Source organism: Neofelis nebulosa, chromosome 6 (genome assembly GCF_028018385.1).
Source record: "Neofelis nebulosa isolate mNeoNeb1 chromosome 6, mNeoNeb1.pri, whole genome shotgun sequence".
Lineage (NCBI taxonomy): Eukaryota > Metazoa > Chordata > Mammalia > Carnivora > Felidae > Neofelis > Neofelis nebulosa.
In genome coordinates this window covers 34,187,203-34,201,706 of record NC_080787.1, presented here as the reverse complement: position 1 = coordinate 34,201,706, position 14,504 = coordinate 34,187,203, and the positions used below count along the sequence as shown (strand labels likewise).

At 44.0% G+C, this 14,504-nt stretch overlaps 1 protein-coding gene across 1 annotated transcript in view; it reads right to left on the bottom strand.

The window, feature by feature from the left end:
- The window catches only part of C2 (complement C2), a 43,032-nt gene extending 28,568 nt beyond the window's left edge, over window positions 1–14,464 (bottom strand). The window contains exon 1 of the mRNA XM_058733406.1: window positions 14,054–14,464. Coding sequence (XP_058589389.1) covers window positions 14,054–14,459 — 406 coding nt within the window. The 5' untranslated portion in view covers window positions 14,460–14,464. The remainder of the gene's footprint in view (window positions 1–14,053) is intronic.
- Between the last annotated feature and the right edge of the window lie 40 nt (window positions 14,465–14,504).

Here is a 14,504-nt window from a genome sequence, read left to right as displayed (position 1 = left end):
CCGCCCCCAGCCCTGGTATCTGGTATCCCCCTGGTACCCTGCTTTTTCTGTCTCTATAATTTTTACTGCTCTAAGTATCTCATATAAATGGAATCATACAGTATTTGTACTTCTGCGTCTGGCTAATTTCCCTTAGCACAGGGTCCTTAAGTTCATCCATGTTGTAGCCTGTGTCAGAATTTCCATCCTTTTTAAGACTAATAGTCTATTGTATGTGTACCCACATTTTGCTTATCCAGTCATCTGGTGATGGGCATTTGGGTTGTTTTTAGCTACTGTGAGTAATGTTGCTGTGAATATGGATGTACTACTATCTCTCTGCTTTCAATTCTTTTGGCTGTATACCCAGAAGTGGCTGTATACCCAGAGTTTCTGAATCACATGGTAATTCTATTTTTATTTTTATTTTATTTTTGAGAGAGAGAGAGAGAGAGAGAGAGCAAGGGAGGGGCAAAGAAAGAGGAGGAGAGAGAATCCCAAGCAGGCTCTGCCACTGTAAGTGCAGAGCCCATTGCAGGGTTCAAACTCACAAACCGCGTGATCATGACCTGAGCTGAAATTCAAGAGTCAGCCACTTAATCAATTGAGCCACCCAGGTGCCCCAGTAATTCTATTTTTAATTTTTTTGAGGAAACACCGTACTGTTTTCATAGTGGCTGTCCCATTTTATATTCCCATTAACAAGGGTTTCAGCAAATGTGTCTTACTCTCCTTTGAACCACCAGCACTAGCTCACCATTGGGACATAGAAACTTACATACTTATTAAATGGATGGGGAAAGGATTTGGTGGCTAACTATATATGAGGGATGAAGTGCAAAGAGAAGTCCATATTGAATCCCAGGTTTTAGCTTGGCTGATAAGATGGATGGTGACACCTATAGGAGAAGAAATGGGTTTGGGGAGAAAGAGAACAGATTCTATCCAGGACACACCGTGTTTTAAGTACCTTTAGAACACTCGGGAGGAAATAGATATTCTAGACTGGAAACAGGAGGCAGGTCTGGTGGGAGACAGAAACATGAGAATCTGTATCAGTCCAGGTTCTCCAGAGCAGCAGAAACATAAATACATAGAGACTTATTTTAAGGAAATGGTTCATGCAATTATGGGGACTGCTGAGTCCAAAATCCATAAGGCAGGCCAGCAGGCTGGAAACTCAGGGAAGAATTGATGTTGTGGTTTTGAGTTGGAATTTGTAGACCAGGCTGGTAGGCTGGAAACTGAAGCAGGATTTTTACGTTATAGTCTCGAAGCAGAATTCTTTCTCTGGGAAACCTTGGTTTTTTTGCTCCTAAGGCCTTCAACTGATTAGCTGACGTCCACCCACATTTTCAAGGATAATCTCCTTTACTCAGAGTCAACTGAGTGTAGATGTTAATCATATTTACAAAATATCTTCACAGAAATATCCAGATTAGTGTTTGACTAAACAATTGGATACTGTGGCCCACCTAAGTTGACGCATACAACTAACCATCACAGAGTCATCAAGGTGGTAACCGACCTCTTAAAAGCACAAGGTATCGGGCGCCTGGGTGGCTCAGTCGGTTAAGCGTCCGACTTCGGCTCAGGTCACAATCTCACAGTTCGTGAGTTTGAGCCCCACGTGGGGCTCTGTGCTGACAGCTCAGAGCCTGGAGCCTGCTTCACATTCTGTGTCTCCCTCTCTCTCTGCCCCTTCCCTGCTCATGCTGTGTCTCTCTCTGTCTCAAAAATAAATAAACATTAAAAAAAAAATTAAAAAAAAAAAAAGCACAAGGTATCACCCAGGGAGAACAAGATAAAGGCCAAGGACCCCAATAGTAAAAAGATGGACAAAGGAAGAAGAGCGAGGGGTTGCAGAGGAGGCTGAGGTTGTAGAAGGAAGGGAACCCAAAGAAAGAGGTGTCAGAAACCGAAGGAAGACAATGTATCAAACAAGCACTGGCTGCGGAAGGCTTAAGTGAGGGGAGCACTGAAAATCAGGAAGCCTTTAGTGACCTTTTCACAAGCAGCAGCAGTGCCAGTGCTGTTTGGTAGTGTAAATTGGTACAATTGCTTCAGAACCTATTCAGCATCAGGCAGGGGGGTTGAATATGTGAAGAGCCCATCCCTTGTAGACGCATAGCAGTACCCCCCTTACTGCAGCTGCACTCACCCACAGTCAACCTCTGTCTGAAACCAGATGATCCTCCTTCTGATAGATCAACAGGACCTAATGCCTGTCATTCACCTCCCTTTATCTCATCACAGGCAATTTATCATCTCACATCACCATAAGAAGAGTTTGAGTATGGGGTGCCTGGGTGGCTCAGTCGGTTGAGTGTCCGACTTCGGCTCGGGTCATGTTCTCACAGCTCATGGGTTCAAGCCTTGCGTCAGGCTCTGTGCTGACAGCTCAGAGACTGGAGCCTGCTTCAGATTCTGTGTCTCCCTCTCTCTCTCTCTGTCCCTCCCCCACTGGCTCACGCGCACGCGTGCTCTCTCTCAAGAATAAATAAACATTAAAAATAATAATAAAGAAGAGTTTGAGTACAGTACAATAAGACATTTTGGGAGAGATCACATTCATACAACTTTTATTACAGTATATTGTTATAATTTTTCTGTTTTACTTGGTTATTCTTTTTCATCTCTTCCTGTACCTAATTTATTAATTCAACTTTATCATAGGTACGTAAGTATTGAAAACAATAGTATGGGGCGTGTGGGTGGCTCAGTCAGTTAAGCGACTCTTGGTTTTGGCTCAGGTCATGATCTCACGGTTTCGTGAGTTCAAGCCCCACATGGGCTCTGTGCTGGCAGCACAGAGGCTATTTGGGATTCTCTCTCTCTCCCTCTCTCTCTGCCCCTCCCCCATTTTTGCTGTCTCTGTTTCTCTCCAAAACAAAACAAAACTTAAAAAAACAAAAAACAAGGGGCGGCTGGGTGGCTCAGTCAGTTAAGCATACAGCTCTTGATTTCGGCCCAGGTCATGATTTCACGGTTTGTAAGTTCGAGCCCCACATCAGATTTAGCACTGACAGTGTGGAGCCTGCTTGGGATTCTCTCCCTCTCTCTCTGCCACTCCCCCGCTCTCTCTCTCTCTCTCTCTCTGTCTCTCTCTAAATAAATAAACTTTAAAAAAAGAATAAAAAAAAACACAATAGTATATGTGGGGTTCAGTACCTTCACAGTGTCAGGCACCCACTGAAGGTCTTGGAATGTGTCTCCCCATGGCTAAGTGGGGGCCTACTGTGTATTGATTCTTGCTACTCAAAGTGTGATCCACTGGCAGCATTGGCATCACCAGAAGCTTGTAGAAATGCAGAATCTCAGGTGCCATCTAGACCTACTGACTCAGAATCTGCATTTGAACAAATCTCCAGATGATTCATGTGCACAGTGAATTGTGAGTGTGAGAAACACTTCATCTTCAAGCTTTTTTGCTTGTGTTTAAAAAAGTTTGCAAACTATGCATGACCCCTTGCACATTTTTATGCTATTATCTAAAATTTTCCTCAAATGTTTAAATAGTTGCAAAAAGGTGCAATGTCCAGTGTGTTGTGAACATTGACCTTTAAAAAAAATGTTATTGGGGCACCTGGGTGGCTCAGTGGGTTAAGCATCAGACTTCAGCTCAGGTCATGATCTCACAATTCTTGAGTTTGAGCCCATCTCTGGGCTCTCTGCTGTCAGCACAGAGCCTGCTTCAGATCCTCTATCCCCCATTCTCTCTACCCCTCCCCACTCGCTCTTTCTCTCTCAAAAATAAATATTTTAAAAAGGAGAAAAAAAAGCACATGACCACTCTCTTATTTAACAGTCAGAAATTTCACATTGTTCCATTGCTTCTGAATTCACGTTTCTATTTCAACCTATCAAAACATTATCTTTGTTTAATATAAATAAGATAGAAGCCTCTGTCTTAATTTTTTTAATTTTAGAGAGAGAGAGAATCTTAAGCAGAATCCATGCTCAGCGTGGAGCCTGACACCAGGCTCAATCTCACAACCCTGGGATCATGACCTGACCCTAAATGAAGAGTCAGACACTTAACTAAGTCATCCACGTGCCCCTCAAAACATTAGCTTAAAAAATGTACCTTATGCCTGAAAGTATTCTATTCTCTGCAACAAAAATATGTATGTAGATTAAAACTGAATTTTTAGGGGTGCCTGCCTGGCACCTATTTTATTTACTCAAAATAAATACATAAACATTTTTTTAATTGAATTTTTAAAATTTCTTGTGGCCTTACAGCTCTAAATTTTAAACTTTTTCTTCTGGATTAAGTAATTATTATGATTATCATTAATAATTAATTTGTCAAAACAACATGAATATATACAAATTAAGCATAAAAAATAGGGGTACCTGGGTGGCTCAGTCGGTTAAGCATTGGACTTCAGCTGAGGTCAGGATCTCACAGTTTATGAGTTCAAGCCCCGCATTGGACTCTCTGCTGACAGATCAGAGCCTGGAGCCTGGAGCCTGGAGCCTGCTTTGGATTCTGTGTCTCCCTCTCTCTGTGCCCTTCCCCCACTCATGCTCTGTTTCTCTCACTCTCAACAGTAAATAAATATTTTTTAAAAATAAAATAAAACGATATTAGATTAGAAGTACAATTCTAGGGGCACCTGGGTGGCTCAGTCAGTTGAGTGTCTGACTTCAGCTCAGGTCATGATCTCACGGTTCGTGAGTTCGAGCCCGCATCGGGCTGTGTGTGACAGCTTGGGGCCTGAAGCCTGCTTCAGATTCTGTGTCTGCCTCTCTTTCTGGTCCTCCCCTGCTCACACTCTGTCTCTCTCTCAAAAATAAATAAAGATTTAAAAAAAAATTTTTTAAGTCCAATTCTAGGGGTGTCTAGGTGGCTCAGTGGGTTGAGCATCCAACTCTTGATTTTGGCTCAAGTCAAAATCTCACAATTCATGGGATGGAGCCCCACATGGGACCCTGCACTGATAGCTCAGAGCTGCTTGGGATTCTCTCTATCTGTCTCCCTCTGCCTTTCCCCTCCCCCTCAAAATAAATAAATAAACATTAAAACAATTTTTGTAATTAAAAAAAAAAAAAGAAGTGCAATCCTAGGAGTGCCTGGCTGGCTCAATCAGTAAAGTGTGCAACTCTGGATCTCAGGGTGTTGAGTTCAAGCCCCATGTTGGGTGTAGAGCTCACATACGTACATACATAAATGTTAAAAAAAATAAGTTAATAATATGTAATATTTTTTAAAAAGAAGTGAAAGTCTAAGATGGTTGGGACACCTTCTTTTTAATTAATTCATGTATTTATGGGTCAACATTACTTATTTGCTAGAATTAGGCAGGATTCAGCATGAATTATATTCCTAGTTTAATAATTTTTGTAGACGTAAGAACTGAACATTTTATTTCATATGCAGATGGAAATGGAAAGAGTTTTGTCATAGCAATCTCACTAAGTTCTTTGAAGTTCTTTGAAATCACACGAAGTTATGTACCAAAACATGGTGACTTATAATAAAAAATCAGCTGGTCTCTTCAACAAATGGTGCTGGAAAAACTGGATATTCCCATGCAAAAGAATGAAGTTAAACCCCTACCTCACATTGGATACAAAAATTAATTCAAAGTGGATCAACAACATAAATATATAAAAGCTTAAGCCATAAAACCGATAGAAGAAAACCTAAATTTTCATGACCTTTGATTTGGTGATTTTTTTTTAAGTTTATCTATTTTTTTAGTAATCTCTGATGGGGTTCTTGAGCAAATGGCCAAGAAAGAATTCTTGAGATGTCTTTGGTGCAAAAAGATGATTTTATTAAAGCATGAGGACAGGACCCGGGGATAGAAAGAGTTGCACTGGAGCTGTGAGGGGTGACTGACATACACTTTCCAGTTAGTGGGGGTGACGGATAGAGTAAGTCTCTAAGGAATTTGAAAGAAAGGCTTTCAGGACCTTAAGGGGCTAGCTACTGTGAAGATAAGGTTACTTTTAGTGTTTAATGAAACAAAAACATCAAGGAAGTAAGGCAGCCATGAGCTCCTTGAGCAAGGTCACACTCTGCGTGTTCCAGGTGTCTATCAGTGGGCTACACTGTAAGGAGATTTAATTTATCTTACATTTCTCTTGTCTTTGTTTCCCTCATCAATCTCTATACCCAATGTGGGCCTCAAACTCACAACCCTGAGATCAAGAGTGGCCTGCTCCTGGGGCACCTGGGTGGCTCAGTTGGTTAAGCATTTGACTTCGACTCAGGTAATGATCTCGTGGTTTGTGAGTTTGAGCCCAGCATCAGGCTCTATACTGATAGCTCAGAGCCTGGAGCCTGCTTTGGATTCTGTGTCCTCCTCTCCCTCTGCCCTTCCCCCGTTTACGTGTCTCTCTCCCTCTCAAAAATAAATTAAAAAAAGAGTGACACGCTCTTCCAACTGAGCCAGCCAGGTGCCCCTTCGTGATGGTTTCTTAGATATGGACACCAAAAGCACAAGCAACAAAAGAAAAAACAGATAAATTGGGCTTCATCCAAATTAAAAATATGTGTGCATCTTCGGGGCGCCTGGGTGGCTTGGTCGGTTAAGCGTCCGACTTTGGCTCAGGTCATGATCTCACGGTCCGTGAGTTCGAGCCCCGCGTCGGGCTCTGTGCTGACCGCTTAGAACCTGCAGCCTGTTTCAGATTCTGTGTCTCCCTCTCTCTCTGCCCCTCCCCTATTCGTGCTCTGTCTCTCTCTGTCTCAAAAATAAATAAACGTTAAAAAAAATATATATGTGTGCATCTAAAGGCTTTTTTTTTAGTAAGCTCTACACTCAACATACAGCCTGAAGAGTCGCACACTCTACCGAATGAGCCAGCCAGGTGCCCCAATCTGAAGACATTTTATCAAGAAAGTAAAAAAGACAACCTACAGAATGGGAGAAAATATTTGTAAATCATATATCCTGTAAGGATCTAGTATGCAGAATATATAAAGAACCCTTACAACTCCACAACAAAAAGGCAAACAACTCAATTTAAAAATAGTCAAAGGACTTGAACAGATATTTCCCAGAGAAGATATACAAGTGGCACCAACAACCACATGAAAAGATACTCAATATCGTTAGTCATTAGGGAAATGCAAATCAAAACCACAATGAGATACCACTTCACCCACTAGGAAGTGACACCTAGGATGTGGAGAGAATGGAACTGTCATACAATGTGCTGGTGGGAATATAAAATGATTCAACAGCTGTGGAAAACTGTTTGATGGTTCCTCAAAAGCTATACATAGAACTACCATATTACCCAGAAATTCAACTCCTAGGTACATACCCCAAAAAATTAAAAACAGGCACTCAACAAATACACGTGCATAACAGCACTATCCACGATCACCAAAAGGTGGAAACAGCCCAAACGTCCATCAACAGAGGAATGAACAAATTGTGGTCTATACATATACTGGAGTATCAGTCAGCCATAAAAAGGAATGAAGTACTGGGGTGCCTGAGTGGCTCAGTTGGTTAAGCATCCAACTTCGGCTCAGGTCATGATCTCACGGTTTGTGAGTTCAAGCCCCGCATCGGGCTCTATGCTGACAGCTCGGAGCCTGAAGCCTGCTTCTGGTTCTGTGTCTCCCTCTCTCTCTGCCCCTCCCCTGCTCATGCTCTGTCTCAAAAATAAATAAACATTAAAAAAAAAAAAGGAATGAAGTACTGATACATGCTACAACATGGATGAACCTCAAAAGGTATTATGCCAGGGGCGCCTGGGTGCCTCAGTTGGTTAAGCGTCTGACTCTTGATTTTAGCTCAGGTCACGATCTCATGGTTCATGAGTTCAAGCCCCACATCAGGCTCTGCACTGACAGTGTGGAATCTCTTTGGGATTTTCTCTCTCACTTTCTCTCTTCCCATTCCCAGCTCACGTGCTCTCTCTCTCACTCTCTCTCTCGCTCTCTCTCTCTCAAAATAAATAAATAAACTTTTAAAAAACCAAATTATACAAAAAAAAAAAGGTATTATGCAAGTGAGAGAAGCCAGACATAGGACCACATACTGTAGGATTCCATTTATACAAAATATCCAGAATAGATCATTCCACAGAAATAGAACACATATTGGTAGTTTCTGGAAGCTGGAGGAAGGAGGGAAGCAACTGTTTAATGGGTACAAGGTTTCTTTTGGGATGATAAAAATGTTTTGGAATGAGACAAAAGTGGATAGAAGTTGGGGTTGCACAACACTGTGAATGTACTAAATGCCATTGAATTTTTCACCTCAAAATGGTTAGTTGCATGTTATGTAGATTTCACCTCAATAATAAAAAGGATAAAATAATAAATACACGTAACTTTGTTGAAATACAGAGAAAGTAGCTGACTTGTAGAATGATGTCACTAGGTCACTCACTTTCTCAGAACCAACATAGATTTTGGAATTGTCCCTTTTGGTGCCCTGGTGTTTTCACCCTCCTGATTCCCCCTGGGGCCTAGTTTCTGTGGTAAGGGAGAGTTGGGCAAGTGGATGGGGACACGTGTTTCTCCTTCACAGGGGCCTCTTCAGGTCCATCAGCACCCCTATGCCTTTTGGGAGAGTCCGATCTGAGAAGGGTTCCCTTACATCTATCCAGGTCCACCTACCCCCTGGACAGTCCTCTTACAGTACAGGGATACACGTTCCTAGTTTGAAGCCTGCTGCCCTGGAGAAGCCTACATGTCATACCCAGAAAAGACTAAAAGAGGGCTCACAGCAACATTGTAGTAATAACCACCAATTTAAATAATACAAATGCTCATCAACAGGACAAAGGATTAACTAGGTGTAAGCACCCAATAGAAAGAAGATTACAACTCAACAAAGTCAGAACGAGTTAAAAAACACATAAACTACGATTCCATCTATGTGAAGATCTAACACACAAAGCTAAACAGCATGCTATTGAGGAACACCTACAACGTGCACAGATAAAGGAAATTTCAAGACAAGAAATGGATCTATATTTGAGAAATTCAGGGTAGCGGTCACCCTGCAGGAAGGGAGAGGGATGCAGTCAGTGTGGAGCCCAAGAGACATCTAAGGTCCTGGGAATTTCTTTTTGTTTGTTTGTTTGTTTGTTTGTTTGTTTGTTTGTTTTGAGAGAGAGAGAGAGAACAAGAGCAGGGAAGGGGGGAGAGAAAGAGACCGAGAAGAGACCGAGAGAGAGAGAGAGAGAGAGAGAGAGAGAGAGAGAGAGAATCCCAAGCAGGCTCTGCATCACCAGTGCAGAGCCAGACTCCAGGCTGGAACCTATGAACCTGGAGATCATGACCTGAGCCAAAATCAGGAGTCGAACGCTTAACCAACTGACCCACCCAGGTGCCCCCTGGGAATTTATTTCTTAAGCTACGGTCAGATACCCAAATATTTTGTTTCATTTGTCTTTATATGTGCTCATTTTATTTATTTTAATTTTTTTTAACGTTTTATTTATTTTTGAGACAGGGAGAGACAGAGCATGAACAGGGGAGGGGCAGAGAGAGGGAGACACAGAATCTGAAACAGGCTCCAGGCTCTGAGCTGTCAGCACAGAGCCCGACGCGGGGCTCGAACTCACAGAACGCGAGATCATGACCTGAGCCGAAGTCGGATGCTCAACCGACTGAGCCACCCAGGTGCCCCTATATGTGCTCATTTTATACGCTCTTCAATGTGTATAATGTCTTCACAATACAGGTTCTTAGGAGAGAGGATGAGCATGAAGCGAGTCAAGGAGAGTAAACAATCACAATGCTGGCTGCGCTGGAGAGTGGAGTGTGGTGGCAGCCAAGAGAGGGATCAAGCTGAAGAAAGATTTTTTTCTCTTAAGGCAGCAAAGACTTGTCTGGGTTTAAAGTAAAGGGGCAAGTATAAAGCCCAGGAGGGCAAGAAACAGAAGGCAAGATTAAGAGTGGGATATAGGAGGAAAGGGAGGGCTTTCAACAGGCTCTGACATTAAGGAAAGGGGAATAAGGATGAATGAAGAAAGGGATGTTTGGGGTGTGAAGGAGAGCACTCCAGTCTGCTGAGAGAAAGAGATTGATCAGGAGAGGGGTAGGAGACTCAGGAGAGTGGGTAGGTAGGAAGGGCATGGTGGGCGTGGTGGAGGAAGGGGCTCTTCCAGGTACATAAAGCATCCCCCCCCCAGAACCTAACTGAAGGGTGCCGCTAAAGTCAGAGCAGCTGAGTGCTGCACATGAGAAAGGGAAGGAGGGGACGTAACAGAAAGGGGGAGATGCCCGAGATGCCCAGAGGCCTCGTGGGGAGTGGGGCAGTCTGTACCCTTTTACACTTTTTGAATTTGTGGTCTTTGGGATGTTTTATTTGTTTAGTTGGTTGGTCGTTTTGTTGGGGGGGTTGGCTTGGGTTGGTTTTGTTTGGTTTTTGGCTTTGTTTTTGGAAGGAAGAAAAATCGGCTATTTATTGGTGTGGTGCCACCCAGGAGAATGGGGAGCTAGTGCTTAACGTCCTAAATTCCCCGTTGGCTTACAAGCAGGGGTTCTTAAAGGGTGAAAGTTCAGGGTAAGGGTCTTAGGGTCTTGGATCATGCCGATTGATCGACTGTAATATTTCCTTTCTTGACCATCTTCTCCCTCTCGGCATCTCCTTGTCAGGTTTTGGTGTGAGTGCTGTGAGGTGGTCGCTCTGCTGCAGGGGCTTGGCTGTTCCTCTTTAGGGGCCTGGAACTGCAAGACTTTCTCAGCAGATTGTGCTCAGTGATATCATCTCTAGAGTACAAAGGCAGAAGTTGTACATCCCATGACTATTCCTAAGCTGTAAACTATTATTATTTCTTTTCTTGTACACGTGGCATGTTATGTTTGACATCTCAGGCAGAACAGCACCCCACAGACTTCTCAGGAGGCAACATGATGTTACTTCCCTAAGGCAAGTTTACAGGTTTCTTTAATAGTAACCAAGGGCTCTGTGACTGGTCAGAGGCAGCTATGTCTAAATTGAGGGAGCTTTGAGGGATAGGGACAATGACTGCTCTAGCTACTTCCTGCTGAGGAGGGGTGGAGGTCAGGATCATAGGGAATGAAAGTGTTTTGCTCCTGGGGCATCTGAATGGCTTAGTTGGTTAAGCATCCGACTTCGGCTCAGGTCATGATCTCGAGGTTCATGATTTTGAGCCCCACATCAGGCTCTGTGCTGACAGCTCACAGCCTAGAACCTGCTTCAGATTCTATGTCTTCCTCTCTCTCTGCCCCTCCCCTGCTCACGCTGTCTCTGTCTCTCAAAAATAAATAAACATTTAAAAATTTAATAAAAAAGTGTTTTGCTCCTAACCATAAGTACTCTGGTGCCTGGCCTAACTTCAAAGCTTTGGACAACCATTAATTAGTTTCTGCTTTTGCTGCCTTGAGCAGCACATGCCACATTTATGAGTAGATAAATCATTAAAAGAATAGCCAAGATAGATAATCCCGCTTGGGTTAATGCCCAGAGTATTGATCGAATTCCTTAAGGAATCCAGAAAAACAGACCAGAATACCAATCCCATTTTGTTCCTGGGACTTCAGTAGGAATCTGTTGCAGCCAAATGTCTTGTCCTCTAATCTCATCAAGGTGGGTTTCTACTTTTTGTTGAGCTATTACTTGAACCGTTTCGCTGGCCAAAATTCCCAAGGTGATAGAAAGATTTTTTTTTTTAATTTTTTTTTTTTAACATTTTTTATTTATTTTTGGGACAGAGAGAGACAGAGCATGAACGGGGGAGGGGCAGAGAGAGAGGGAGACACAGAATTGGAAACAGGCTCCAGGCTCCGAGCCATCGGCCCACAGCCTGACGCGGGGCTCGAACTCACGGACCGCGAGATCGTGACCTGGCTGAAGTCGGACGCTTAACCGACTGCGCCACCCAGGCGCCCCGATAGAAAGATTTTTGATCATGTGCTCTGAGCCCTTATCCCCACCAAGGTAAAAATGCTCTCCCAAAAGAATATCAAATGTATTATCTTTTTTTATTTATTTATTTTTTTTAATTAAAAAAAAATTTTTTTTAACGTTTATTTATTTTTGAGACAGAGAGAGACAGAGCATGAATGGGGGAGGGTCAGAGAGAGGGAGACACAGAATCTGAAACAGGCTCCAGGCTCTGAGCAGTCAGCACAGAGCCCGACGCGGGGCTCGAACTCACGGACCGCGAGAATGTGACCTGAGCCAAAGTCGGCTGCTTAACCGACTGAGCCACCCAGGCGCCCCTCAAATGTATTATCTTGATAATCAAGCAAAGAATCCCCATTTCGTATTGATTCCCTCTCTTGTTCAATAAATACACTTTTTGAATTCTGAACCATGCATGTAATTCTAAGAAAACATAAAATACACTGGACCATTTTTGTTTTTTAATTGGGGTATGTATTAGGTCATTTGCATGGACACCAGCAGGCTTGAGGCAGGTACCACAGGCCTGGAAGTAGCTCAGACAACAGGAGAGGTAGGTAGCAGCCGAGCAGGACTCAGGGTTCCTACAGCGAGGGCAAGAGCTGAGTGTGGGTCAAAGAAAGAAAAAGAAGTTGGAGGTTTTATTGTTATACAGGAAAAGTTGTACAAGCCTATGGATTAAAAGTCCAGACTAACTTCCCTCCTCCTTTCCTGCTGGTAGCTCAAGGAATATAAATTATTCCAGTCTAGGCTACGCAGAATGCAAAAGTACATCCACTGCCAAAGCTACTTGGAATGTCTCAGAGAAATGTGTAACTCTTCCTGTTTGGGATTATCTAGACCACTGTTTGCCTCCATCAGTAACCAAGAATGGTGCTGTAAGCCATGAGCTAGCTAGTCCTAGACCACTTTCCCCAGATGTACACAAAAAATACACATACCTCGGGGCGCCTGGATGGCTCAGTTGGTTGAACATGTGACTCTTGATCTTAGCTCAGGTCATGATCCCAGGGTCATGGGATTGAGCCCTGCATCAGGCTCTGCACTGACAGCGTGGAGCCTGCTTGGGATTCTCCCTCCCTCCCTCCCTCTCTCTCTCTCAATAAATAAACTTAAAAAAAAAAAAAAAGGAGTGGAATATAGCTTTGAGCCTAGGTGTGTCTGACACAAAAGCCAAAGTTCTTTCTCAGATTCATATGGCCTGACTACAAAGGAGAGTTCTACAAAGAGGGCATTTTAGAATAAAGAGAACTGAGTGCAGGCATAAAAGGCAGAGAATTTAAAAGGGAAAGGCAGAGTCAAGCACGACCTAAACACTGCCCCCACTCTCCCACTCAAGGGTATCTCTTTGAGTTCAGGAATTCAGTTTAAGTCAGGAACAAACTTTTTATGGGTGGATGCTGGCTGAACTGAAGAGGAATGACTTCAGCAGTCAGTCATTTATTGCATACCTTTTATTTGCAAAATATAACCCATGACATAATTCCTGCAATCAAGAAGTTTATGATCTAATGAAGGAAGCCAGAGGTCGAACCCATTATATAACAGGCAGTTTCATCAGAATTGATGCTAAGAAAAATGCTCTAGTCTCCTGGAGTATGTAATAAACCAATCCAATCAGTGGGAAGCAGAGGCTTTTTCACCTGGACTTCAATGGGTAGGGAAGTGAGTGTGCAAGAAAGAGGGGGGCAGTCCTTGAGGTGCTAATAAATGCTGTTGGTAAATCTGTGGAGACTGCAGGTTAGTTTGCGAGTGACACAGAAAGAGAAGAAAAGGTGCAGAGTTGATGGGAGGTTTTGTTTAAGGTGGTGGAGCTCTAACCTTGCCAATCCCTTGGAGGAGCAGGGAAGGGATTGGAAGGACGGCTGCAGTTGGAAAGATTAAAGACGGTAAAATCACACTGATATAAATAATCGCATAATTAGAAAAATTAATACTTGAGCTAATTACACAGTAGGGGTGAAATAGGCGAGGTCATCGACAGTACATAAAAGTGGAGGACGTTTGCCTTGGCAAGAAGTGGGATCAATTCTGAGAATGAAGGGGAAGGTCGGATGGGTGTGATGTTACACGACTGTGAGACGGAGGAAAGTTGAGGACACTGCATTGTTTCAGTAAGAAGTTAAATAATCTTTTGGACCAGGAGGGCTAGGGTGGTCACTAACTTCAGAAGAGTTGGAAAAAGTCTTGAAGTGTGGCTGGAGAAACTATGAACATACCAAACAGAGGATGCACGCGTGGGCAACAGCGACCAACACCTCTGATAGCCGCGGGGCGGTCTGGGTTCCCGGGAAGGGCTGCGGTTGCAACCCTGTCCTGCTCGGCACAGCTGGGCCAGAGCGGCGCTACCACAGGGAGCAGGTGGCAGCACTGTCTGCTGGAGCTGGGTGGGCGGGGAGCGCGGGCGGGGGCGCGCTCTGCGGGGCGCAGAGCGGACGGCGCCCCAGGCAGCCGGGAACGGGGGGCGGGCCCGAGCAAGCGGGCCTCCGCGCGGCTCTTGGCACGCACGCGCAGACGTGCCGCGGGGCCCGGAGGCACAGAGGAGGGGGAGCGAGAAAGGGGGGTGTGGAACGTATTTCCGCTCTGGCGGACAAATAATACCGGCCAAAGGGGAGGCCAGGCCATCCGGCCCTTTAACCGCGTGGGGGGGGGCTGGTGAAGAAAGGGGGG